Below are 27,929 nucleotides of genomic sequence, written 5' to 3'. Positions count from 1 at the left end.
GTTTCTGTGTAAACACACTAAAGTGAAACTGCTGGTGACTGTGGAAATATATTAAGTTTTCTTGACAACATCTTTTCTTTGGGGTTTCCCTCAAGTTATCTTTTTTTCCTTTTTCCTTTTTCCTTCTTCCTTTCCTAAGTCCAAGATTTTGCACCAGTGAAAGAATTGCTCCCCTCTGCCCCACAGTGGTCAAAGGAAGTTACTGCTTCTAAGGGAATCAACAGTACATAAAGTTACTGTGAAACCAGGAAGAATGTGCTGGGACTCCCTCCTCAGTCATCTCATCTAATGAGTTTGTAGATCATCAAAAAACAAAGAAAGACACTTTCACACAGTATTATTTTTTCCATTGGCTCTCAATAGGTAGGTAAATACTTAGAGTATTTTATGTCTCAGACAACAAAACAGGACACAAACACAAATGCCATGAAAAGAATATTTTTTTTGTGTGTGTATTTTTCTAACTGCCTCAAAACCACCTCAATAACACCTTGTGATTGTCTTGTACAATCTGTTAAAATGCTCATCATTTTGAGACATTTAAACCAAAAGTAAAGCTCAAGAGTCAAGACAGGATGCGACTGATGGTACAATCTGTTTCCCAAAAAGCTTGGATACAATATAATATATCATTAAAACATGATAAGATATTATGGAAATAAAAAGAAAATTGCAATAATGTTCACCTGTTAAGATTTTTTTTATTCTGTAACACACCAGATTCAAATTAACTAGTTATAACAAAGCTCCTGTGGAGATTGATGCCAGGCTGATGGGAAAGGTGTAAAACATAGATGGTATGATTATTGAGATGTTGGTTTTTAACCTTTCCCATTTGTAATGAGATACCACCTAATTATTTCTCTTAATAACACTATTTCCCCTGTATGATGGTTAAACTATTTACCTACTCTTTCATAGTGTCGAAACCTACCCCATCTTCTGCGAATCACTGCTGCTCTTAGATGCTGTTTTCACAATTCATGATCATTTCATGACTTCATTCATGACTTATTGACAATTAACCTTATGAGCTATTCCCAAATTACATTCAGTATAATACACATTTTAATACATATACTCAAAATGAGCCTATTATTTTCAAAAATTAGTAAAATGTGGTTAAACATTTGATATTTTCTCATGGAAAAATAATGTTGAAATGGGTTTCTATGTAACTCCCATGGTTGAATAGGTCCCCCATGGGAGTCTTCCTTGGAGCTGGCTAGGGGTCAACTTGTGCAACATTTTGCTGAATGTTGTGCCTCGTTCTTTGTCCAGTTTTCTGTCTCTCTTTCCCACAGTGGAATTATATAGGCCTCCATCCATCCATCCATCCATCCATAGTCTGTACCCAATTAATCCAATTCAGGGTCGTGGGTGGGCTCTCAGCGGCCGTTGGGTGAGAGGCCGGGTACACCCTGGACTTGTCATTGTCAGTCCATCACTGGGCCACACAGCGACCATCGAGGCAAATAACTTTGCACACTCACAATTTAGAATCACCAATTGACTTAACATGTATGTTTTTGGACGCTGGGAGGAAGCTGAAGTACCCTGAGAGAACCTGAGCATGCACAGCGAGAACATCCAAAAAGCTCTCCACGCACAAAAGCCCCAGGACCCCTCTTGCTGTGATGTGACAGTGTTAACCACCACACCACCATGCATCCATAATAAAGGTATTAAAAAAGAAAAAATCAATATTTTGGGGATGTTCTTACCCGATCTCATGCATTGATATGTATGGTTCCAAATTAATACATTTCTTGATGGTACAGCTTGTTCAATGTTATAAGTACATGGCTAATTAGCATATCAGTACATATGCACATTACCCAAGCCAATTTTTGAATCTGTAGCTATTTTCATATGTCATTGATTGTATCATTATATCACATCATATCAATATATCACAACACACAATTTTCTTGCATCAATAAAATAAAACTCACCAATATCGCTGAGTCAATCAACACGCTTACATGCACAGCTAAGATGAGCAATGGTTACTGCTGGTGACTTAGCCATTTAATTGTACCACCGTCCCAGTATATATGCACAGGAGCAAAAACAAGATATTTACTTAAGTACGTCCAACACTTCAACACTTTGGGCTGCATGAGAACCCATTCAAGACACTGCCATTGCCTATACCTTTGTGGGAGATCACCATGCATGTAGCTGTATAGTCAAATTCCCTGCACAGACATTATCTTTAAGTCACTTGAATGGTGATTCTTAACTTTGGAGCATGTGTGGAGGAGTGATTCAAATCCAAACCTTATTATCTGGGTGTTTGTCCAGTTTTGAGAAGCCAGATTTTTGGTGGAAGCAGCATGTTTATATCCATTTTAAAAGTCCAGTTTCAGTCTGAGCAACACAATTTTTTTTTTTCTCGTGTAATGTAGGACACAAGACAGGCATGGTCCCATTGCAGTAGGAAATGGTCCCATGTGAGACAGACACACACCCAGTAGCATGTTATGTACTAGTGATGTCAGATGTGCTACCCCCAGTGTCATCATGGCACAAAACACTGTGTTTTGTATTATTACAGAAACGTTAGAGTTGGATATTTTTTGCTTATTTCAAGGTTATATTTTGGATTTCCATGTTCTAGATGTCCCAGAACATGTTCCCATGTCCCAGTTATACTTACCATGTACTGGAAGAGCTAACTAAGTTTAATAAGGACTGTCTAGAAGAAAAAAAACCCAACAACTTTATTTTGAATACACTGTAATATTGTTAATAAAGTTTTGTTTGAAAATATATTTTAAAACTCATGTGGCACTTTGTATAATTGTTATAATATATGACCAAGCATTTTTATCTATCATACAACAACAGACACTCAATCTTAAAATAATTGAATCGGTATCTTGAACAAAAAAAATAAAAATCTTGATTGGCACATATGATTGAAATGCAAATGTTTCCTGTTTCTATTTGTATTTTACAAAACATCACAGAATTTGGGGGGAATTAGGGTTATGATATTTATTGATTTTACAAATGAATAACTAAAAGAAATTACACGTGTAGCATTCGTATTTCTTTTTTCTTTATTCATCATCCTCACGTGTTAATCTGAAAGAAAGTCACCGTGATGAGAAATAACTGATTAGAATGAAGTAAGTTTTATTGTCTAAATCTATGTCATACTACTCAGTTTCACAGCAATAAAGAAACATTCTCACATACGTCCAACTGAAATTAAACCTTTAAAACAGCAACAATCATGTCATCGTCTGCCCATTTTGACTCCTTTGCTGAATACACAAACTATGCTTTATGTAATCTAAATATCTTTGATACTTTAGGCTTAAAATTTCATGCATCATATAAAGCCGTAAGAAGGCTTTGACAAGCAAGAGAATGAGGAAAACTTAAGCAGGACAGTCAGCATAGCACAAACATTTTTTCAAGCAACTAAACACTTTTGAGTTGGAGAGAGGTGCTATTTGATGTATAACAAGGTATGTCTAAGTATAAGAGGTGACAGGATGCTGATGATACAGTTGACACAGGAGACATATTTTAGCTTCTCACATTCAAAAGTCATATGGAATGGTGACTTTTTAAAACAATAAATAAAGAACTGAACAGTGAATCTCTAAAAAACAAGAGCAACAATTTAAGAGCATGTCACAGGGAGTTTTTAAAACTGCAACCCAAAAAAAAAGAATATTTTCATCAGAAAAAGACTTGAAATACTGTATAACATGATCCATACAATGTACTCTTTTAGATGTCTTTATCTTATTAAATACTTTCAACCAGTCTTAGTTCTCACCAATCAGATAGCTCCATGAAGTCCTCCAGCTCACTCATGGTTATGATGTCACGGGGCTCATTTTCACGAACTGAACTTCTTGCAAGCTGGCTGTTTGCGTCGCAATCTGAGAATGACTCATATGATTCTTGTGTGCTGTGTACTGGGCTGAACATTTTGTTTATATCATTAACCGTGTCCAGATATGGTGTCTTTTCTGGGCTATAGCAATTCCCCTCAGAGTTTGGTGTTACTTCAATAGCTGAGTTTGTGACGCTGTGGCTGTCCCGCGGAAGCTGTTGGTCCTGCAGGAGAGTCGCAGTGACCGATGACCTGTTGGGGTGCACAGAGTTGATAGCGGCTGGTTGGTAGCTTTGGGAATAATTGGGGTGGCCTTCATAAAGCATGAAAGACTTGCCAACTGTGGAGGCCTGAGAGGAGGGCTGTATTTGTGACTTGATTAGCATTTGGGGTTGGAGCTGAGGCTGCGTGCATGTTTGTTGCGACTGAGGCCGTGAGATGCTCTGACCAGACTCACGTACATTCAGCTGAACATACTTTCCTGTTTCCGGATCAAAGAAAGTCTTTGTTTTCACTTGAACAGGCACATCCACTACAAAATACTGCCCCGAACCGAGGTCTTGCAGAACCTTGCGCTGGGTCAGCGGGAAGGACTGGGGATAGTGGGTTGACTCTACATGGTACTGTGTCACTGGAGTTGGGTGTTTGGCATGATGGAGAGGGGGAGAAGAGGGAACATGAGCAACTGTCTTAGGAGCAGCAGGTTGGGAAGCAAGGCCAGAAGCATGAGGAGACACAACAGGAAGGGAAACAGTGGAGGAAGCGTGAGGTACGGCAATGGGAAGGGAGATTGGACCAGTGGCATGAGGGGAAGCGTGGAAAGAGCGATGAGAAGATTGTTGCTCTGTATGGGAAGAAAGCAAGCTAGATCCCAATGTTGGAGCACGAGCGAGGGACACAGGTGGGGAAAAGTGAGGGGAAGCCATAGCATGGCGGTTGGAGGAGCATACCTCAGTGGAGGAGGAGGAAGGAACACTGGAGGCTTCTTCCTCAGCTCTAGCAGGACTGTCTGCTGCAGCTTTGGACAGTTCCTTCTTTATTCTTCGAGAGGTTAACCTCTGTGCCCTGCGCAAGGCTTTCTCACTCTTTGGTGGAACAGCTGGCGGTTTGCCCATGGAACGAGACACATCACTGCTGAAGCTACAGGCTGACTCTGGTCTGTCATAGTCATACAGGCTTCGTACATCTGCCAGGTCGGCTGCACTGGTGGCAAAGCTCTCCACATCCTCTGACATATTGCTGATGACAGAGCGAGACTCATCTTCATCCGTAACAATACTTCTCCTAGAACGGGGCCTGTGGTAAGAAAAATAAGTTGAGTGGTCCTGTAATGAGGATGTTGAGAGGGAAGTGGAGGATTCATTGACAGCAGCAAATCGGTTTGATCCCACGTCAGGGTATACAGGAGTTCCAGCACTTCGTCTCTTTGTCTCCTGCTCATTGTCTCCTCTATATGACAACCTGTCCGAGGGTGAGGCCATCCAAAGATCCTCTCCGTAGTTTTTGTGGAAGCGTGGTTTGACCGACTTGGTGAAAGGAGACCCTCTTAGTGTGTTATCCTTTACTCTGAACATTAAGGGCTTTGCTCCTAGGGCCGGAGAGGAAGTGTTGGAACGGGGCAGAGATGGGGCAGGAGATGCAGGTGCACGTGGTCTGTAAGGCCTTATTTGGTATGACGAGTCATCAGTTGATTCAAGTCCCACTGGGATGTTCCTTTGTGGTGAAGGTAAAGGAGAGGATTGCTGTCTTTCTTTGGGTTTCCTCTCTGTGTCAGTTGAGGTGATCGCATAGTACTGGAGAGTATCCATCTTCTGTGCTGCTCTTTTTTGCATCTCCATTTGATTAGCTCTCGTCTTTTCTCTTTGAGCTGATTTATTTTTTTCATCTTCTTTTGTTTTAGACTGGATCTCATTTTCTCTGTTAGTTAGCATCAATTCTTGTGTTACTCTCTTATCCTCAGTGAGTCTTGTACTCTCATGTCTGGCTTGCTTTTCTTCAATTTCTCTCACGATTTTTTCTTTTTCGGCAGCTCTCTTTTCATCTTCCTTCTCGTCTCTGTGTGCTCTCATCCATTCTTCTTTTATATATTGACTATATGTTTTTCTGGGTTCTTTAGACTGCTGTTGAGCTTTCAGCTGTTCCTGGATATGTGTGATCTTTTCCTCCTCTGAGATTTGAGCAAAATTCTCCTCATCTCTCTGTGTTCTTTTCTTTTCCTCCACAATATTAGCAAGTATCTTTTCTTTGATCTGATTAGCTTGCCTTTGCTCCTCAGTCTTAACCACACTCATTTGCTGTTCTTCTTGTGAAACTCTATTTTGCTGGTCCTCTTTTGCAGCTCTCCTCTGTTGCTCCTCAGCTGCTCTCCTTTGTTGTTTTTCTTGTTCAGCTTTCATCTGTTGTTCTTGTTCAGCTCTCCTCTGTTGCTCCTCAGCTGCTCTCCTTTGTTGTTTTTCTTGTTCAGCTCTCCTCTGTTTTTCTTCTTGTTCAGCTCTCCTCTGTTGCTCCTCAGCTGCTCTCCTTTGTTGTTTTTCTTGTTCAGCTCTCCTCTGTTTTTCTTCTTGTTCAGCTCTCCTCTGTTGCTCCTCAGCTGCTCTCCTTTGTTGTTTTTCTTGTTCAGCTCTCCTCTGTTGCTCCTCAGCTGCTCTCCTTTGTTGTTTTTCTTGTTCAGCTTTCATCTGTTGCTCCTCAGCTGCTCTCCTCTGTTGTTCTTGTTCATCTCTCCTCTGTTGCTCCTCAGCTGCTCTCATCTGTTGTTCTTGTTCATCTCTCCTCTGTTGCTCCTCAGCTGCTCTCATCTGTTGTTCTTGTTCAGCTCTCCTCTGTTGCTCCTCAGCTGCTCTCCTTTGTTGTTTTTCTTGTTCAGCTCTCCTCTGTTGTTCTTGTTCAGCTCTCCTCTGTTGCTCCTCAGCTGCTCTCCTTTGTTGTTTTTCTTGTTCAGCTCTCCTCTGTTGTTCTTGTTCAGCTCTCCTCTGTTGCTCCTCAGCTGCTCTCCTTTGTTGTTTTTCTTGTTCAGCTCTCCTCTGTTGCTCCTCAGCTAGTCTCCTTTGTTGTTTTTCTTGTTCAGCTTTCCTCTGTTGCTCCTCAGCTGCTCTCCTTTGTTGTTTTTCTTGTTCAGCTCTCCTCTGTTGCTCCTCAGCTGCTCTCCTTTGTTGTTTTTCTTGTTCAGCTTTCATCTGTTGCTCCTCAGCTGCTCTCCTCTGTTGTTCTTGTTCATCTCTCCTCTGTTGCTCCTCAGCTGCTCTCATCTGTTGTTCTTGTTCATCTCTCCTCTGTTGCTCCTCAGCTGCTCTCATCTGTTGTTCTTGTTCAGCTCTCCTCTGTTGCTCCTCAGCTGCTCTCCTTTGTTGTTTTTCTTGTTCAGCTCTCCTCTGTTGTTCTTGTTCAGCTCTCCTCTGTTGCTCCTCAGCTGCTCTCCTTTGTTGTTTTTCTTGTTCAGCTCTCCTCTGTTGCTCCTCAGCTAGTCTCCTTTGTTGTTTTTCTTGTTCAGCTTTCCTCTGTTGCTCCTCAGCTGCTCTCCTCTCTTGTTTTTCTTGTTCATCTCTCCTCTGTTGCTCCTCAGCTGCTCTTCTTTGTTGTTTTTCTTGTTCATCTCTCCTCTGTTGCTCCTCAGCTGCTCTCCTTTGTTGTTTTTCTTGTTCAGCTCTCCTCTGTTGCTCCTCAGCTGCTCTCCTCTCTTGTTTTTCTTGTTCAGCTCTCCTCTGTTGCTCCTCAGCTGCTCTTCTTTGTTGTTTTTCTTGTTCATCTCTCCTCTGTTGCTCCTCAGCTGCTCTCCTCTGTTGTTTTTCTTGTTCATCTCTCCTCTGTTGCTCCTCAGCTGCTCTCCTCTGTTGTTTTTCTTGTTCATCTCTCCTCTGTTGCTCCTCAGCTGCTCTCCTCTCTTGTTTTTCTTGTTCAGCTCTCCTCTGTTGCTCCTCAGCTGCTCTTCTTTGTTGTTTTTCTTGTTCAGCTCTCCTCTGTTGCTCCTCAGCTGCTCTCTTCTGTTGTTTTTCTTGTTCATCTCTCCTCTGTTGCTCCTCAGCTGCTCTCCTCTCTTGTTTTTCTTGTTCAGCTCTCCTCTGTTGCTCCTCAGCTGCTCTCCTCTCTTGTTTTTCTTGTTCAGCTCTCCTCTGTTGCTCCTCAGCTGCTCTTCTTTGTTGTTTTTCTTGTTCAGCTCTCCTCTGTTGCTCCTCAGCTGCTCTCCTCTGTTGTTCATCAGCTGCTCTCCTCTGTTTTTCTTCTTGTTCAGCTCTCCTCTGTTGCTCCTCAGCTGCTCTCCTCTGTTGTTCTTCAGCTGCTCTCCTCTGTTTTTCTTCTTGTTCAGCTCTCCTCTGTTGTTTTTCTTGTTCAGCTTTCTTCTGTTGCTCCTCAGCTGCTCTTTTTTGTTGCTCTTCTTCTTTAGCTCTCCTCTGTTGTTCTTCAGCTGCTCTTCTTTGTTGCTCTTCTTCTTTAGCTCTCCTCTGTTGTTCTTCAGCTGCTCTCCTTTGTTGCTCCTCAGCTGCTCTTCTTTGTTGCTCTTCTTCTTTAGCTCTCCTCTGTTGTTCTTCAGCTGCTCTCCTTTGTTGCTCCTCAGCTGCTCTTCTTTGTTGCTCTTCTTGTTTAGCTCTCCTCTGTTGTTCTTCAGCTGCTCTCCTCTGTTGCTCTTCTTGTTTAGCTCTCCTCTGTTGTTCTTCAGCTGCTCTCCTCTGTTTTTCCTCTTCATGTGGAGCACTTATCTGTTGCTCCATCACAGCAACTCTCCCCTCGTCTTGACTTTTCATCCACATCCTTTCCTCATTCCTCGTTTTCTGTTCTTCCTCCTCACTCAATTTTGTCACCTTGTCCTCCTGAATCATTCTCCCCTCCTCAATTTCTGTCACTCTAATTTCTTCTTCCCATTGCTTTGCTTGTAACTCCTCAAACTTTTGAGCAGCTCTGGCTTCCTCTTTCAGTTGAGCTTTTCTTTCTTCCTCTGCTCTTTTCTCTGTTTGTTTTTGATTTTCTCGCCTTTCCTTGATCATAATAGCAGTGGCTTCACACTCTTTTGCTCTTCTCTCTTCTTCTCTCTGAGTGGCTCCCTTCTCTTCTTCAACCAAAGAAGCTCTGCTCTCCTGTATTATATGTTTTCTTCTGATGTGCTCTTCTCTTTTCTCCTTTTCACTGCCAGATGATTGATCTTTCTCCAGTTGTTTTCTTGTATAGTGCTGCATTTTGTTTATTTCTTCATGCTGAGTTGTGAGCCTTTCCTTATTTAGTTGATATGTCCTGCCATATTCAGTCTTTGCCCCTGTGTCTTTATCTTGTTGCATGCCAGTCCTCTCATCGTTGCTTGGAAGAGTTGTGTTTTCTTTCCTGTTTTGGATTTGATCCAAAGTTGAATTTGGTGGGGAATTTTTTTCTAAATATGTCAATCCTTTGGACATGTCGGTTACATTGGATGAGGTCGTTGCTTGTAAAGGATGATTATTTTGCTGACCACTGGACTGATCTAGTGTTTGGGTGCCAGCTCCAGCCATTTGTTGTGTTTGGGGTGTTGGTGACTTGTCTGTCTCTTTGTGATTGGTATATTTTGCTGCATTATCTAATCTACCTCCACTTTTGGTATTTAGAAGTGTCCTCTCTTGTTTGTCTTTGTCTCCAAGTTTAAACATCCCTGTTCTTTGATGTTCCTTCTCCATAATTGGAAAAACTAGTGCCTTTGGCTCTTTACTCACTTTGGTACTCATCTCTATCTCTGTCTTATTAGGCAATTTTTTATCTTTCACAGAGAGGTCTTGTGGGTCAGCAGTGAACACAGGACGTCTGCTATGACGAGTCTGTATCAGTGGAAAGAATCCTTCCTTTTTGTTGGGTGGGAATTCCTGAAATGTGTTCACCTCTTTGTCCTCTGAAACAATGACTTTTAGTCTAGCATAATCTGCAATGGCTGATATCTCAGGTATTGAAGACACCCTTTCTTTTGGTTTTGGTTTACCTTCAGATTTTTGTGCAACAGCATTTGTCATTGCTGAATGTGAATTTATTGAATGTGAACTCTGTTTGTCAGTTGACAGATCATCTGTGTAATGCTTCTTGATGTGTTTAGCTTGACCTTCCTCCTTTGTTCCGTTGTTGCTCCATTTCTTCAAGGAAAGTTCAGAATTTTTAGAGGTCAAGGTATTTTCTGTTTCCAATTTTTTACTTTCAATCCTCTCATCTTGAATGCTTACAGAATTTGATTCATCTTCCTTCCCATCACCTTGACCCACACTGAACACAAAAACGTCACTTTTTCCTTCCTCGCACATTTCATTGTTCATAGCTGTCTTTTCTGGTAGTAACCCCAGAAGCTCCATTTCCTTTGATGTAACTCCGGCAGTTCTTGTACTGTTATCTGTCTCCCTGCTTATTTCTGTCACCGCTTGTACTTGAAAGTAGTTTCCTTCCACTGGTTGTACATTTGATTCAGGCTTTTGATTTTCAGCTTCACTCTTGGTTGTATTGGTGCTGATCTGCTTACTGCTGTTTTTTAGTGAGTCAGACAGCTTTTTCACACTGGACAACACATATTGCACGGCTAATTTGTCTTCCGCACTGTCTTTCGTCTTCTGCTCATTACTTGCGAAAGTCAAGTCTTTGGAACAATGTTCACTGTTTAAAGTGTTTGCTTTATCTTCACAACACAATGATGCAGCTTGCTTATGTTCATGAAGAAGCTGCACATTGGAGGGGGAAGTTGTGATGGGATGTTTTCCCACCATGCTCAGGTCATCCTTCTCAGACACTGCTCGCACAACTTTGATGGCAATGCTGTCAATATGCACATCATCATCTTGAATATTTGTGTCTTTCTTCTCAGCTGAATTGCTGGAAAGAGTGGCATTGTTGAAAGTTTTTGGTAAGGTGGAGTCGTGACTTCTTTCCTCTGGTTGGGTTGCACCCAGGTTATCTCTGTTGCTGCTTTTGGAATAATTTACAACAGTTGTTATATCTTCTTTCACTGACAGATTTTGTTTTACAGTTTCAGCTTCATTGCTGTTGTTGATGCCATTGTTGACTACTTTGGCAATAAGAGTTTCATTGGAGTGCATTATTTGCATTTGTTGTTGATTTTTCTCCCCATCTGTCTTCTTCAGTCCCATGCTTTTTGCCAATTTCCCTTTAGCTGTTTTATTTGTTTTTTCTTTTGTTTGTTCTGTCATGGTGTCCTTGTTATAGACAGCTTTGGTTTCAGCCAATGCTTTATCTTCAGCAGGTATAGTAACTGTGAGAGGCACATCTTTTTCAGCCACTTGTCCTGGTTGCGTTTCCCTTGGGGGTTTGGCGTTTACAGTAGAATTCTCCTTCTCATTTGAGGGTGTGTTTTCATCTGAGCCTGAGATGGGATGCCACTCAAGCAACTCTGATTTACTGCACTCTTTCTCAGTTGCATTCATTTCTTTTTCAGTCTTGTTGTTCTCTTGAATATTCACAGATGTCTCTCTTTCTCGAACAGATACCATTATTCCCATGATCTGCAAGTTGTCATCTGCAATAGGGGTTTCTATCTGACCAATCACAACATTTAGTGTTGCTGAGTCCTCTGGAGTTGCTTCTTCACTTACAACCTTTTCTGTGGTAAAAGGTCTGGAGCTTGTAGCTATATCCCATGTGGCTTGTGTTGGATCGTCCATCCTTTTGTTGATGTCACTGTCAAGTGCTTGATTGTCTTGAGGTTCCTCTTGCAGTTTTCCAGAGTTTTCCACTTTTCCTTTATTGGTCATAGGTATCTGCTCTTTATTTTGCACTGGTGACTTCATCCCAAGTTCCATCTGTGGCCTGCCCTCAGCTTTGTTCATGATATCAGTTGCTGTCTGGTTTGCTCCTCTGGATTTTTCTAAGTGATCTGCCAACTGAGTGGCGGTTGCTGCAGACTTAACTGGTATGGTAACAGTGCTTGGAGGTGAAACAATTGTGGCTGCTTCTGTCTGTACCCCTGAAGGCTCCATCGAATGCTTTGCTGAAATATTGTTGGAGACAGTGCTTTCATGCTTTTTAGACACTTCCTGTGATGGTGGTTTCTGCCAAATATTAGCACTCTGACTACCTGCTAACCGCTTGGTAGGACCTTTCCCTATAAAACCTTCTCGTAGAGCAAAACCTTTTTCTTTAATTGCTGAAATCTCTTTTTCAGCATGAGCTTTTATCTTAGAAGTCAGAATCTCCTGCTTTGTCTGAGCTCTTTCTTTATGGGACAAACCCTTTAGAGGGTTAACATGCAGGTCTTTACCTAGTCCTACAGCGCGCCCAGTTGACTTAGATTTTCTTTCACTTGGGCACAATTTAGCCAAATCAGAATCTCTTTGCTGCGAAACCGTGTCTTTCACAGAGTTACATGTTTCCACCTTTTCAGCATAGCTTTCCTTCAGTTTGTCTGCAGAATTGTCTTCATTTGCTCCAACATTTTTTGGAAATGAATTAGCACTGGATAACTTGAATCCTTTGGAGGACTGATCGTAAGCATGCTTACTTTCTGTCACCTCACTGTTTTTAAAGCTGCTAACTTCTTCTTTATTTTCTTTGTTAGGTGTCATAGATGTGCTTGTAGGACTATGTCCATCATTTGCTTTCTTGTTATTTCCTGTCTCAACTTTAGTTTCACTGGCATCACTTTCTGTGGTTGACACTTTACTTCTGTTTGTTGGCATTGCATTAGGAAGACCATATTTCTCCCTTAGTCGGTCATAATCATCAGCTCCTCTATCAGTTTGCATATGCACTGCCTGATCCTGCTTTTTGGAATCTTTGTTTTTATCCATATTTATCCTCAAAGGAGTGATGCTGTTTGATGTGTCACTCTCTTTAATGTTAGGCTTGTTTCTGTCTTTCTCTTTTTGTTCACCTCTCATTTTCTCCTTGATTTTGGCTAACTCTGCTTTAGCTTTAGCTAACTCTGTTTTAACTTGCTCAACTTTATCTGGCTCACTTCTGACCTGTTGTGTTGCAGCTAGTTTGGCTGTGAGTTTAGCTGACCTCTCCAGCAGGTTTTCTGATTTTGATAGCTCTGCTTTGGTTCGCTCTACTTTTGTTCTCTCCAGCTTTGCCTGAAGAACTCTTCTCTCTTCAAGTTTTGTGTCAGTAGTAGCACATATCTGTGCTGTGGGCTTATCTGCATTTACTCGGCCCACTTCCTCACCCTTACATTGTAAGACATCCTCACCTTTTTTGGTGTCTGTTTTAACCTCCCTCATAACATCTTTTGTCTTCATGTATTTCGTTTTGGTTTGTGGTTTTTCTGTCTGCTCTGTTTCTTCTGCTTTTTTACTTGCCGCTGTAGCCTGTTCTGCAATACCCTTTTCGGCCTTGATTTGTTCTGCCTCCACCTGCTCTCTTTTAACTTGTTCTGTGCTCAGCTGTTCAGTTTTAACTTGTTTTATCCGTGCTGGCCCAGCCTGTTCATTCTTTGCCAGTTCAGTTTTTATATGTTCATCATTTAGCTTCTCTGTTTCAGCTTGTTCTGCTTTGACCTGCTTGTCCTGCTCCTCTCCCATTTGCTTTTTATTTTCTTTCTCTGTAATATTTGTAGGCTCATCTGTTAACTTCTGAGCTCTGGTTTGTTCAGCCATTATCTCTTCCTCTCTGGCTTGCTGTGGTTGGTTTTCTCTGGACTGTTCCATCTGTTTTCTTTTCATCCTCTCCGCTATGTTAACTTCTTCTTTGGCTTGTCTGACACTCACCAGCTTTGTTGGTTCTGATTTGGACACTTCTGTTTTGACTTCCTCTGTACCAGTTAGCTCTGCTAAAATTAACCCAGCTGATTCTGCTTTTGGCTGCTCTACTTGAGCCCTCTGCTGAGCTTTTGCCAGCTCTGCTTGGGCGTGTTGTGCTTTTATATGTTCTGCTATGACCTCTTCACCCCTGGCTTCAATGTTCTGTCTAGCTGTCATTTGTTTTGTCATTGTGGGGAAAGGTGCACTTTCAGGGTTGGATGACAAATTTTTCTGATCCTTTTCAAAGTGTGGTTCAACTTTTGTTTGCTGTAAACTTTCTTTTTCGCGCTCCCTTAGAACTGGCTTGTTTTGTTTTATCTGACCTATTTTTTCTGTGGTGATTGGTTTGTCTGTTGTAGAATACAGCTGGTTTCTGTATTCTCGATCAGTATATCTATCATAACTCTGTGTTAAATGATCGTTTTTCTTTTGTTCTAGCTGTTTCAGAACAAACAGTTCAGCTTTTTCTTGAGGGGGTATTCCAAAACCAAAAGTCTCCCTGCACTCTACTTTCTCTGGTTGTTTATTTCTACTTGGCAGACCTTCCTGTCTTGACCTGTCCTTTAAAGCAGCTGTCTCTTGTCTTGATGGAGAGATAGCTTCTTTCAGGCTGAGTTTTTCTGTGTCTACGCTGTTTGTTTGTCTCCAATTATTCTGTGAGGACATATTATTGTAATCATGTTTGTTATGTTTGAGCTGCTCATATTTATCCACCTTTGTGAATACTCTTCCCACTGTTTCATTAAAAGCTTGCTCGGTATTTGCTTTGCTTATCAAATACTCTCTGCTTTGATTGTTGTCAGCATTTAGCCTGGCTGAGTCCATAGTCATACAAGGCTGTTTAAATCCCCCCAAAGTTCCAACATTCTCAATCATGCCTTGCTTATAGGGAGTAAATGATGCTAAATATTCATGGGGATTCTGTCCATTAACCAGCTGATTGCTAGTGTAATTTTCAGGTATGAAACCACTGAACCCAGGGTGAGGAACCATCTGACCTTGCATCTGAGCTGTCTGGTAATCACTTGAAACGTTTTCTGGATATTGGCCTGTATTTGCTCTTGTAGACTGAGAGCTCTGATTTGTAAGTGACAATCCAGGGCTGTGATAAGGGTTTACAGCAGCATTTGTCCTGCTTGACGTGTCTTGCTCCATGAACTGAATGTCTGGATCTGGAAAATTAGGGATATCTACCACAGTCTCTCTTGGCTCCTGCCAAAAGGGCTTGTTGTTTTTCTCCATTGTATCCAAGCCTTTAAATTTGGTGGGACTGTAGGTGCTTTTTACCCTCTTCCTGTTGTCTTTGAGATTGAAGAGCAAGCTTGTGGCTCGGGATTTGTAACTGGCCATCCTGATATCAGGAGTCGCTCCCCTGCTTTCAGCTCTCACTGGAGGATGCTCCACTGGTTGAGGAGACACATCATATTGCTGGAAAGCAGATGTGTCTGCTTCCTGGTGTGTGTAGACCACAGGTGTGAGCAGCTGGCTGATTTTAAACGGAGTTGTGCTTGTGTTAGTGTGAACAACATTTGGCTCAACTGCTACTGCACTGTTGCCAGAGTGAATCAAATTATCATCCCTAAATGATACTCCTTGTTGATTTGCTATCTCCCCTGTTGTGATATTTTGCCCTGTCATCATTTTGATTTTTTGTTGGAGAGCTTTGACGGAGCTGATGGTGTCTTTGACACGTCGAGAGATCTCGATGGTAGGTGATGCAGTTGATGGGCGTTGGGATGGAAGTTTGTGATTTCCCAGACTCTGGGTCCTCTTCCTGTGAGGGTAATGACCTACTAACTCTGACTCACAGCGTTTCTCCACAGCTGAAGCTTTCTGCAGCACTGAGGATGTTAATGTGGAGCCAGGAGGAGTTGGAAGAGCCACAGGTGCCAGGTTATTCCTTGGATGTCTGATACTTCTATAATGACTCTGCGGTTGATTCTCAAGCGAAAGCTCTTTGTACATTGGTGTCTCATACCATTTAGGAAACTCAGAGCGGTGCATAAAGCCAGAGACTTCTCCTTGCCGGAAGGGAAATCTGTTATGATCTCTCCATACCTTGAAGGGACTAAACTCACTGTGTATAAAGAAGTTAGAGTTAGAATTTACCTGGGCAGACATGCTGCGTTGAGTATGTGATGATCTCATGTAAGAAGATGCAGAATTATGAGACATGTGAGTCACTGCTGCTACTTCAGAGGAACAATAGTTGGTGTCTCTGAATGAAAACGGGGGGAAATGACTGGTGTCAAAATTTTGCTGGTATGATGTGGAAAATTCTGAAAGTTCCCTCTGGATACTCATTAGCGCTGATTTATCCCAACTTGTCTCATCAATCCACTCTCTGGGTTTGTCATCCATTCCTGCTCCGTCCCTGTGTCCATCCGAGTTGAAGGCTTTGATGAGAGAAGAAACTCTGGAGCGGCTTCTGCATTGCTGTGAGCTGAACTTTGAGGCTCCGTTACTGAGGAAGGAAAGCTCTTCCTCCCCCAGAGACTTTCCCTGTTGAGATGTTTCCACATAGGAGTGCTGGAATGTGGCAGAAACCCTCCCCTGCGTCCTTTCCCCATAAACCTCCCACTGTGGACCTCTGTGGTTCTCAGATGCATACATTCCCCCATGGATCCAGTCCTGTCCATACTGCTGCATCCTGAGGTTGAAGTTCTCGTGTGCAGCTCTCTTTAGTTCCTCCCTTTCTCTGCCCTCTATGTCTATATCCTGGCCACTCTGACTAAAGGCCAACTGTCTGTCTCTCTGGGCGCTGGGTGAAGGCCCATTGAGGTCAGAGTCATTATAAACAGCCTCATCTCCGATGCAGAGACTCCTGAAGGCTCTGTCTGTCAGACTGCTGACCTCACGATCATTTTCATCCAGGAAGGACCCACCGCTGGAGGTGTCGCTGAAGCCTCCATCACTGTGCTTCCGATGCCCACCGCTCTTTCGGCTTGAGCGGCGCTTCTCAACTGAGGTCATGATGCAGACTTGCTAACAAAAGACTCTGTCTTCAGTTGCTCAGTCATTCATGCAAATATAGACCTCAAAATTATACACTGTGCCTGCTGGTGGAGCTGCAGCCCCCGGAGTTTGGCGCATCTGTTTGCAGTTGACTCCTAAGGCATTGTGCATTTTAGTTGGCCTCTATACAAACAATCCTTGAGTTTGCAATTTTCCTAAAAAGAAATAGAAAAGGAGAATCAGTCTGGAGCGTAATATATGGTAACATAACCCTTTAATGAAACAGGAAACAGTAATAGCACTTTGCATTGATTAGTATGGGGCATTTCAACTTGGATTTAAGCTTAAAATATACATCGTGTTTTCTCTGGTGAGTTCATTTTAAAAAATGTTACTCGATAATTGTGGTGCTTAAATCGTGATCACTGGACTTTTTTCTCCATTGCATTAAGCAGCAATGTACTGTATGTGGTTCTGAAAAAAGCTCTGTAAATCCATCCACTCAATCACCGTGACCTTCAGGGACATGTTGTGAATAAAACCACACTGTTGCTAGGCCCGGTAGAGACAGGCTCACGCGAGTTGTTCTGGGTAATTCAGATGCATCAGTACAAATTTAGTTGAGCACACACGGGTTTACTTTGGATTTAAGGCTAGATACTGATGTTGATTTAGTAATTATCTGAAGTTGAGACTAACAAAAATTGCCACATTTTCAATTTCTACGTTGTAATAAAAAGTTAGAAGAATTAGACTTTGTTTGAACTGAGTCTGAACTTAAATTCACAAGATCATAACAAACATAAGTCGAGTATGACTTATGGACAACTAGCATTTGGTTTTACTACAATAAAGCAAGGAGGCAGGTGGAATGCAGACTGGAATATCCTTTAGTAGAAATGTTTCTAATTTTAGGTTTCAGAGTTAAGATTAGAAAGTTTACTGCTGGTGAAGTTTATAATCTGTCACTTTAAATGTTTCCAGTTACAAGTATTTCATAACCATTTGCATTTGATTTATACATAAATATTGGCTGTTAAAGATGTTTTCCACAAATAAAACCCTTGCCTTGGTGGGAAAATCTAAAACATACTGTACAAGGTTACAGGTAAGTGTGCTGACATATTTGCATCTGTCAGCTATATGGTAATGTCTTGTTTTCTTACCCAGCAGCCTGCTATGCAGTGTTTGTGGTGGACGTTCAAACTGCTCTAATCTGGACTTAAACGAACAAATGCTAAACTTAGAAACTTACTCACCATACCAGTTATTACATTATTTGTTTCTCCTAAAACCAGGGACATAGCCTATCTATGACAGGCTACTTCTGTTTCTTATTAAAATGCTTGTAGTCTGAAAGACATTTCTGTGATATCACACGTCTGCTCAAGTACTCTGCAGCTGCCAAGCAGTCGTCACCTTACTCAGAACCTCCGGTGGCTCATTACTGTCTTGTGACCTAGAGGCTATCCATCTTATGCACATCTTCACTACAGCCACTCGCTGCTCTGTCACACTGACCAGCTAAATCAGCATAAGACCCAAATGAAAGGAAGTGTCATTCAATAGCGTCTTTCAGTATAGCTTCCCACACTCCATATAAGCCTTTTCCTCTAGTTTGTTAAGCGTAGCATAATGAAAATATCCTAAACAATACTACGTCTTTTAAGTCAAATGTCTCTAACCAAACAACACAAACTGATTAATGGTTAATGAAGGATCTGCATACATAATAATGATGTCATAAAAAGCCTTCATGGTATGATGAGCTTCAGTCATTTTAGTCCCTTTTATGCAACGATAATCTCATCTTTAACTGCTAGGATGATTTCTGTTCATTCTCACATGTGACAGGTTTATTTTAGTCCTGTGACGGGCCTTCAGCTCTAAAACCTGAAACCATCGAGGAGTCAATTTCAACTCTGGTACGAGGGAAGACTGACCAACTACATATCTGTCACTTGTGAGAACAGAAAGGGTAGGACTAACTGTTTATAAATGTTGGCAACTGTCAGTTATTTGAAATAAGAGTTTCACACTATACAGTACCTTCATATTAACGAGGTATTTTTCTTTTTGTAGACAAAACCAGAGAATTTTCACATCTTTTATTTTATTCTTTCTGCAAGAAATTGGTCCCAAGTCGAATAAAAAACACTGAAAACTCATGTCTGTACAGTAGTTTGACTTTATCTGTTGTTTTAACATTTCTGGGTTTTTTTTGGTTTTTTTCAGTGTCTTGTCCCTTTTTGGACAAGAAAATAGAATGCACAGGAAGTTCAAATCTTACCTTCCAGTTTTGTAATCCATAATTTGGGGCCTGTTTGTGAACTCCTCAAAAGGCCCCTTCTCCCCAAAAACTGGCCTTGCTGATCTGACCCTGCACTGTTACCTCACACAACCCTTCTCTGGCAGCTCCAGGCTCTTTCTGTTGATATCAGTCCAAAAAAAAAAAAAACTCTGTGTGGTCCACTGCAAGGTCTCTGAGCAACTGACCAGTGGCGGGCTGCAAGAATCGGGGCAGGAGACCTGACAGAAATAGAGGAGTTGTCCCAGAGCGAGTGTCCACCATGGGGGGACAGAGTGAGGGCTTGAGCTAGCATGCAGCTCTGTGAGATCCTTGGGTGTCAAGTGTCAGATGAATGAAACAAACAGCCTCTCAACTATTTTTAAATCTGGACCGCTACTTTGACCATCAGCGAGGCGAGCTAACTGTCGGTGAACTGGGAAGTTAGTCGTTCTCACTCAAGAGGTTGTGCGACCTAAACTAAGAGAAAACACATTTTCCTAAGATGTGTTGTTATTGTGGGAGCTGGGTAGGTAAGTGGGTAGAGGTGGGGAGGGAGTGTAGCTTGGGAGACATAAATAGTTCAACTGCCTCACACTAGAGTGCAACCCTCTTCATTGAACACAACTGACAGGCACTACATGAAATGTCAACGAGTGACTCTTAGTCTCCCCCAGCCACACCACAACAGACTGTATAAAGCGTTCTGTTAACTAAAAGACTAAATAGAACATATGAGCAGCTTTGTCATGTGTTTCCAGATCTTTTCTTCTGTGAAAGATATTCAAAAAAAGTAGTTTCAACATGAATTCTGCAATGGCTTTAGTAAATTATACATCCACAAATGTCTATTCTCCCTGACTACAGCCTCATTCACCCAACAGAAAAGGCCATGAGGAAAAGAAAGGGGAGGGACTGTACCTCCCCCTTTGACCCCCATTTCCCTCCCCTCCTACAGCATGCTGCTATAATAGGAGATTGCTGTAGCAGATAGGTCCCTGGGATTCTTGGCTGGTGCAGGGCTGGCTTCCTGGGATGATGGACACACACACATGGGCCTTAATAGAGATGCACTCTTCCACTTATGCACGCACAACCACACATGCACACATACAACTCACTAAACATAAGAAAGGGCTCCCTCTTCATCAAATATTTCTCCTCCTTTCTATCTAGCAGTCATCTCTGGATTTATTTGTTGTAGATGAGACAGTTTGCTTCACAGATCTGAAATACTCATACAGAATCTGGAACTTGCTGCTACTTGGTACATCATCTTTGTTTGGCTACCTACTTTGGGCTTTCACTGCAAAAACTCTTATTCATTTTCTAATCAATTTTTTTCTTATTCTATTTCACCGAAAGTAAATAAATTGCCTCAGCAATAAAGCATGTGTGTGTGACGACTGCAAAGGCTTCCTGCTCGCTTAGTCCCTCTAGTGGACAAAGTAAGAAAATACCTCCAGATGTAAATGTTTTTCACAGAAATGCAGACTTTACCTCAAGCTTTTACACTATGTAAGTTTCCAACTTTGCCTCAACATAGTTTTATTGGGAAGCCACTGAGGACCTATGCATCGATCAAAAACGCTGATAATGCTTTTCTCTGTGCTGAATAAGGAAAAGGATAGCTGCGGTTATGTGGCAGACAGCAGACAGGCCCATTACTAGCTGCATTAAGATCTGCTTTGTTTGTATAATATCCATTCAGAGATGAGTTTAACTGATTCTAATTGATTGGGTTATTGATCAGCTCTGTTTCAGGAATTAAAAGCAGAGATGATACTTTAGAGGGGTGTTTGGGCTCTTCAGTGGAGCAGACCTGGATGCACTTTATGACTAACTTTGGAAGCTGCATTTAAAAATAGTCAAATTCCGGTTTTGCACCTAATACCAACCAAGAGATCTGCATGTAGGGGCAAGTCTTTCTTGAGTCCTCTGTCAGTTTCTGTGTGCATACATTGTCTTTGTGTGTTTATAGATGGCTGCATGAGCACAGGACATATTTCCCCACATCCCTGCAGAAAAATATTTCATTACTCCAACAAAAGAAGCCCATTAACTGCAATGTAAGAACAGAGTTCGACTGCTGTCCCCCACATTCACCATGTTTGTCTGCTTTTCTGGCCGCTCTCCAGCTAATTTGATATAACAATGCTCTGCAAAACCGCCTCAGGAATTTTTTTAGGTGACAGAAAATTATCAATGATGCCACATGCACAGCTGAATGTCAACACCAACTTGACTTGTTTATGAAATATTAAAGCAGTGAATTATGGGCCCCATGCAGAACTTAATGATGATCGGAGTCATTATAACTTCAGCATCCTTTGTTTTGGTGAATGATTAAATTCCACTGCTACTGTATTCAATTTTGGAGAGACTGAATTTGTTTTTCCCATCTTTTGTGTGAGGTGGCTGGATTCCGTCAGTCCATACTACTACATGTTGGGAGAAGAGCTGATTTGTATAGGGATATTGTGTTATCATCGCCATGTCAGTGGGCTTAATATCTTTGCTTTCTCTTTCACTTAAAACAAAATCATTATATTTGGACAAAATGTTTTTATTAAACTCATTCAGGGTATGATTAGATCCAGCACAGTAACTGCTATATGATAAGCCAATACAGCTTTATAACACCAAATACACAAGGTTAACGTTAGTTTTGTCAACCTGAGGGCTAAACTAAAACATGAGTGCTTAAATGTTTTTTCTCTTTTTTTGTTGGAAAATGCGGCCAATAAAAATCCACTCAGACCGGTCCGTAAAGGCATCACTTTATTGGTATAGTTGTAAGATATTTACAACATGCTCACACAATAGCATAAAAAAAGAGAAACTGAGTGCTCTGTGTACAACCTGGCACGACTTCTGACATTATCTCCCTCTTCTGTGTCACCAGGGTGTCGCCTCATCAATTATTGAACCAGTACTTCATGGTAATACATAATTTCTCATCAATTATTCATGATAATGTGTGTGTAGTTTACTTAATTGTGTTATTGACTATCAAAAGTAATTTCCCGAAAATCCTCAAGGACGCAAATTGAATCAGCGGAACAACCGATCGTGTGCTCTGTGGTTAAGGATTCTCAATCTGATCAGCTGATCCTTTATTCAAGTCCTTTTAGTGTTGAGAGATTTTCAGAAATAATAAATCAACATTTGTATTGCCTGTGATGATCTACAGAGTGAAAAGCCCTGAGGTGATGAGAAATTATGTTTTTAAAAATGTAAATACAACATTAATAAATAGTATAAATGTCACATTTAATGGGGTTTATTTAAAAAAAGAAAAAAAAATGTTCAGAGACAGGAGGAGAGGAAGAGAGAGCGTTCCTAAAAGTAAATAAATAATAAGAGTCACAATTGCTCTCCACTCCTGCCTTTAAGAGAATCTGATAAATAATGTATCAGAACAGATGGCTGGAGCGAGAGGCAACAGGAGAGGAACATGAGCAACTACATCTTTAATTGTTTTAAAAAACATGTCACAACAGGACTGGTGAGCTCCTTGTCTGCTGGCGCTACAGATGTGCTAACAGAGTGGAGGGGACAACTGCTGCTCCTTTGTGAGTATGCTCCAGTCAGCCTCAGGTATGCACAAGAACAAACTGCACACGTTTACCCCGAAAAAAGGCTGATTAATGTTAAAGTGCACGTTCACTTTCAAATCAAAAATAATGAGACGATTCGAGGCCCATCACTGACCGTCAACTGTTGCAATATTCTCTGTCCTGCCACCAGTTCAACACTCACAGTTTTCATGCATCAACAATCACAATGTAAGCAACTGTCCTCTTGATGAAAACAAGAGGTATCAAGATAATTTAAATTCACATTATCAAATAGGCCTTTGTTGCACACATGTTGCATCTATGTTAGTCCATCTAATAGAGTCCAGTAGTGCATGTAGACAGATAAGGATCCAAAACCACAGTTGTGCTTTTATGGGGATAACAAGACCCCGGTTATTCAGCATTTTCTCACAATGATAATTTACAGTCAAGTAAATATTTGAATGTTTGCATCCATACAATGAGATCTCTTAAAAGTCTGTCCCGGTATGTTTCTGGATTCAGCCAGAGGTTGTGCTCAGTTGTCGTAAAAGTCGAATAGAGAGGGCATAACAGGCACGATCACACAGATTATCGGTACATCCACGTTTGTGTCCCGCGTCTCACTTTTTCTCCAGTGGGTCCTTGGAGCAGTGAGGATGTTTGTCGGGGCTGGCGCACAGGATCGTGGCTTTTGTGCCCACGTTGGGACTGGAACTGTCTCCCCGTCTTACGCCAGCGCCGGGCACTTCTATGGCTGGACCCAACGCGGGCCTCACCACCCCAGCTGTGCTCACACCGACTCCGGAGAGAACTCCCACACTGGAACCGGGTCCGGCAGCTGCACCGAGAAGGTTGGCAGACTGCAGCACAGCCTCCGAGTGCTCACGGGCCTTCATGCGCAAGGCGGCCACGCTAGCTGTGCGGTTGCCCTGACAACCATAGGGTGGCAGGAAGGACAACCCCATGGGGTCAGAAACACAGCAGGAGCACAAACCATTGCCTGCAAAATAACAAAAGTTGGATTGGTAATGAAAGTGTTGAAAATCTGCTCTGTATCAGCATACATTGAATGAGGATAATATTTACCTTTCAGTGTGGCGACTTGTGAGAGGGCCTGCGCGTAGGTGGCAGAGTTGAGGAGGGTGCCTGGTATACAGGATGGAAAGAACGGACCCCCTGGACCCACTGTCCTGTTGAGACTTGAGAGAACAGACATACTGTATCTTCTGTAATTATCTAGTAAAAAAAATTATTAATCCGACACTATACACCAACATATCCAGAAATACCTACATTTCTAAATGATTTAGAGTAGAAATTAAATTAACAGGAAGAGTTCATTAAGGATGCAGCGTAAACTACATCAAATGTCTTACAGTATATGGCTTTTAAAGATGCTGTTCATCATCAAAACCCAGGCATCTGACACTGTTTTACAACAGTCGCCTATCATTTCTGTCTTCTCTCACCTTTGCTGCATCTCAAGCGGTTCTTTTTGTTTCCTGCTCTGGTCCACGGGGGACTGAGAATTGATGCTACGAGATGGAGGAGAGCCCTCACTCATCTGCTCCTTCCCTCCGTCGGGGTCTGAGCTCCCTCGTTCCGTCTTCCTCCACTTTGCCCTGCGATTCTGAAACCAAACCTGCAAATCAAGAGAATCGAGGCATGAATTTAAACTGGAACGCCACAAACACACACACAGTTTTTACAAAATAAAGTTACTGAATTTGAATTTATGTCCAGGACATTTATTTTTTTTTGTCTCGGAAAGTAAATTGGACATATCACAGACAAACCAATGTAAACTTGTGTATTCATTTCAGGATGTCTGTCTTGTTAACCGGTCCAGAAAAGCTAAAAACAGATCAAGAGGTTCTTGAATTTTCTTGCTCTCTCATTCCCGTCAGTCCCTTACTTAACCCCAAAACTTTACAGTCCACACAGCTGAGAACATATAGTCAAGTTCTAGTATCTTAATCGAATGAAGGTCACTGCCTATAACGACATTTAATTGAGCAATTTTTCATTATCATATTTTAATGACTTCCCACTGACAGTTGTGCTGCCTGAGAGAGAGGCAGCAATGATGAAGTCGTTTATTTCCCTATTTAGTGATTGTTTGACAACATCAGATTCGATTAGGACTTGGTTCTAGCAGGCATTAATCATGATGTGTGAATGGAGGTTATAGTCTGTGCGCATGTGCTCTGCATCCCTCCTATTGTACCGGGGTATAAATGATGTCAACAGCCAAACAAAACACATGCATTCATTTGGCATAAAGAAAGGACAACATTTTGGTGGCAGGACAACAATACAGCGAATGGACTTATCTCACCCCTGCACCTTCCAGCTAGAAGTCGCGCCCCCCCCCACACACACACACATACACCCATCTCTGAATGGGCTATAATTGCTCCATTAATCTCAATTTGCCGCGTGCTCTTAATGCAGGGGAGGCCCATTGACACTTTACAAAAAGGGGGGCAACAACACTACAACAGAAAGGAAATTTATTTTCTAATAATAATGTAAGTTTAATATCCCTGCATACTGCGGTGGATTCATGTTCAGATTTAATAATAGGAATGTGGTAATCGGATTAGGAGGGGAATAATTTGTTTACAATCCCTAATTTACAGCGCCGGATTCCATTATCAACCCCACCATTGGGTTTAAGCGATAGTAAGATGACCCTGGGGAACAAAAGGCAAACTATTATATTTCCCACAATTAGATCTGCGCGCACAACAAAACCCAAAAGCAAATCTGGAATGCAGGAAATTACATACAGGACACATAACTTAATTACATCTGGCCAAGTTTATAACCGCGCATATGTGCAGGGCAGGAGCAGAATATAAATTGTCAAATTTAAAACATGTTCTTGCATTTGTGTTTTGGAGTGTGTGTGTGTGTGTGTGTGGCGCAGAGTCAGAGAGAGTTGGGAGGGTTATGACTTTTGCCTCCTTCTTTAAATTCTTTTTTCTTCATAAAACACGCAGCAGTTTTTTTTTCTATGAGCGCTATGGATGATGTATCGCTGCCTCTGAGACGCGGACAAATTAGTGAAGAACATTATCGCTGGTTAATTATGAATGACCGATTAATCAAGCTAATCTAATATTCACCATTATGTTGATGTTATTAAAGTGTATCGCCGGAATGACGGAGTGGCTTAATTTACCCTCGCCTCTTGCATGGTCAAACGTGCCCAGGACTGAGCGTCGCAGCACGCAGCCTACCTGCACTCTGGCCTCGGTCAGGTTGATTTTCATGGCCAGCTCCTCGCGGGTGAACACGTCAGGGTAGTGTGTCTGGGCGAAGACAGCCTCCAAAGCCTCCAACTGCACGCACACAAAAACACACTTAAAGCCCTACTACAGGAAAAATAAAAAAAAAAGATTTTTTTTTTTTGGCTACATTAGTTTCTTTCTTTCTTTCTTTCTTTCTTTCTTTCTTTCTTTCTTTCTTTCTTTCTTTCTTTCTTTCTTTCTTTCTTTCTTTCTTTCAGGCCCATCGTTGAGCATTATACTCAAAGGTAAAATAATCTGACATGGACAGGCCTGCAAAGCAATTTTGAGCAACTTAAAAATGTCCTGCCTAGTCTTGAACATGACCATAAACGTAGGCCTATAGGTAAATGTTTCCTGCTGTATCTCCCTGTGGCCTGCAATGATATCACTTTTGGGGTTACAGGCACATCTCTGCCGACAAATTATTCCTCTTCCTCTCCTTCTTCCTCTTTTTTCTAACAACTTCATCAAAATTGACTGTTTACCTACGTTTATGGTGGTGTGTTTTTCCTCCCACCCCCCACTTTAAATGTTCTGATTCTTTTTTTTTTTTCCGACCGGTTACTTTCGACCTGGCAAATAATTACCTGTTGCAAAGTAAATGTCGTCCTGTTTCTGCGCTGCTTCCTGCGGAGAAAGCCATCGTCAAAATCAGCCGGGGCGTGGTTGCCAAACCCGGTGGAATTCACTGAAGGAAAGCAAAGTTCATAACGTCAGTTCAGGCGTTTTATCAAAAGGTGTATGTGGGGGTCTGAGATGCGTTTGTGTATCTGAACTGATTCAGTAAATGTCAGAAGAAGAAGAAAAATAATTGATGAGTTTGAAAGGAAATCCTGCAAAGAGAATATAGATAGCCTATTGGACGAAGCGGACATATTTTGTGTTTCCAATAGTTACATGAAACATTGATGTTGGGAGTCTAAAGGGAACCATGACGGGCCAAGAGCCATGACACCCAACATCTGTGCCCGGGACAAAACGCCCACTCTGCCCCGGGGCCAAACCACCAGCGCTTCTCACCAACACAGCCAGCAGACTGACACAGCAGAGAGGAGGAGGAGGGGACCCCACTTAACCCTTTGCTTCCATTTATTTATTTAATTATTTTTGGAAATACAAGTGTGCGGTTTCTTTAGAATTATATAAATGTTTCAGTGTTACAAACAACCGGCTTACGGTTCCATTTCTAGGACATGAAGAAAAGCCCATTTAATGTAGCTCGGTTTTTTGACTGCCGATTAAACGATTAAACTCTTGAGTTTTTCACAACATAAATTTAGCATTTTTTTTTATAGAACTACATCGTTTGACAAATAACAAATAAAGGTGCTTAAAAAGCTTAACAACTAAAGTTTAGTTTGGCCTGTTTTTAGGTCTCCATGAAAACACACAGACACGTTTGCGCTACGAAAAAAAAACTTTAGAGATTAAAAAGAGACGGCTGTAGTAATATGAAACCACATCAACTTCAATGGAAATTAGGATGTTGACATACAAGACAGGAGACTCACGTGTGTTGGAGCGACAGCACTCTCCCTCCAGCTGAGGCGGACAGTGAAAGTAGAACATCCCGGCGCGTCTCCGTGCCGAAACTGAACCTGCAAAACACAAACAAAAGTTTCTACAGCGTCACTCCGATCTGGAGTGGGTAGGGGGAATACAAATACATTCAATGGTCCTGAGATCGAGGTGGAACCGAGAGGGACTTGGGAAGATTCGGATTCAAAGCTGGTGTTAAAGAGCATACCTGCAGTGGAGATGCTGATGAGAGTGAGTTCGCGCTCTGGAGAGAAGCGGCTGCTGTACTTCCTCTGAATCTCTGTTTGGGAGTGTCCAGATCTCTCTCGCTCCCCCCAACCCCTCTATTTCTTCTGCGCGCGCGCACGCACACTCACATACACTCCCTCTCACACACACACTACTCTCTCATCTGTCTCCGATTCTCTTTGGGAGTGTCCAGATGTCTTTATAACTGTCTGCAGAGTGTTAAGGCTTTCAGCCAGTGTCGCAGAGTCTCACGCCTAATTGGTCCTAATCGGATTATCACGGCTTTGTCTTTCTCACCCACAACCCCTGGCGTGTGTGTGTGTGTGTGTGTGTGTGTGTGTGTGTGTGTGTGTGTGTGTGTGTGTGTGTGTGTGTGCGCGCGCGCGCGCGTGTGTGTGTCAGAGAAAGACAGAAATAAAGAAAGGAAGAGAGACTAGACATGCCCAGGGTGGCAAACGGCAGCTCTGCTCAGGTGCCAAAAAAATTCATCACAAGTGATTGTTATTCCAGAGTCAA

At 41.9% G+C, this 27,929-nt stretch overlaps 2 protein-coding genes across 2 annotated transcripts; both read right to left on the bottom strand.

Moving 5' to 3' along the window:
- Window positions 1-2,929: 2,929 nt before the first annotated feature.
- Window positions 2,930-19,307, bottom strand: c2h10orf71 (chromosome 2 C10orf71 homolog). The gene is made up of 2 exons (XM_075478212.1): window positions 18,791-19,307; window positions 2,930-16,715 (listed from the first exon to the last, which is right to left on the bottom strand). Exon 2 carries the CDS (start codon window positions 16,516-16,518, stop codon window positions 3,796-3,798), a length of 12,723 nt encoding a protein of 4,240 aa, XP_075334327.1. The 5' UTR covers window positions 16,519-16,715; window positions 18,791-19,307; the 3' UTR covers window positions 2,930-3,795.
- Window positions 19,308-21,569: 2,262 nt separating this feature from the next.
- On the bottom strand, window positions 21,570-27,238 carry drgx (dorsal root ganglia homeobox). The gene is made up of 6 exons (XM_075484245.1): window positions 27,158-27,238; window positions 26,234-26,334; window positions 25,596-25,697; window positions 23,820-23,992; window positions 23,437-23,549; window positions 21,570-23,350 (listed from the first exon to the last, which is right to left on the bottom strand). The coding sequence occupies exons 1-6, from the start codon at window positions 27,213-27,215 to the stop codon at window positions 22,971-22,973; spliced, it is 927 nt and encodes a 308-aa protein (XP_075340360.1). The 5' UTR covers window positions 27,216-27,238; the 3' UTR covers window positions 21,570-22,970.
- Window positions 27,239-27,929: the final 691 nt, after the last annotated feature.

Source organism: Odontesthes bonariensis, chromosome 2 (assembly GCF_027942865.1).
Source record: "Odontesthes bonariensis isolate fOdoBon6 chromosome 2, fOdoBon6.hap1, whole genome shotgun sequence".
NCBI lineage: Eukaryota > Metazoa > Chordata > Actinopteri > Atheriniformes > Atherinopsidae > Odontesthes > Odontesthes bonariensis.
Note: the sequence above shows the minus strand (reverse complement) of the source record. Positions and strands in the feature narration are given on the sequence as shown.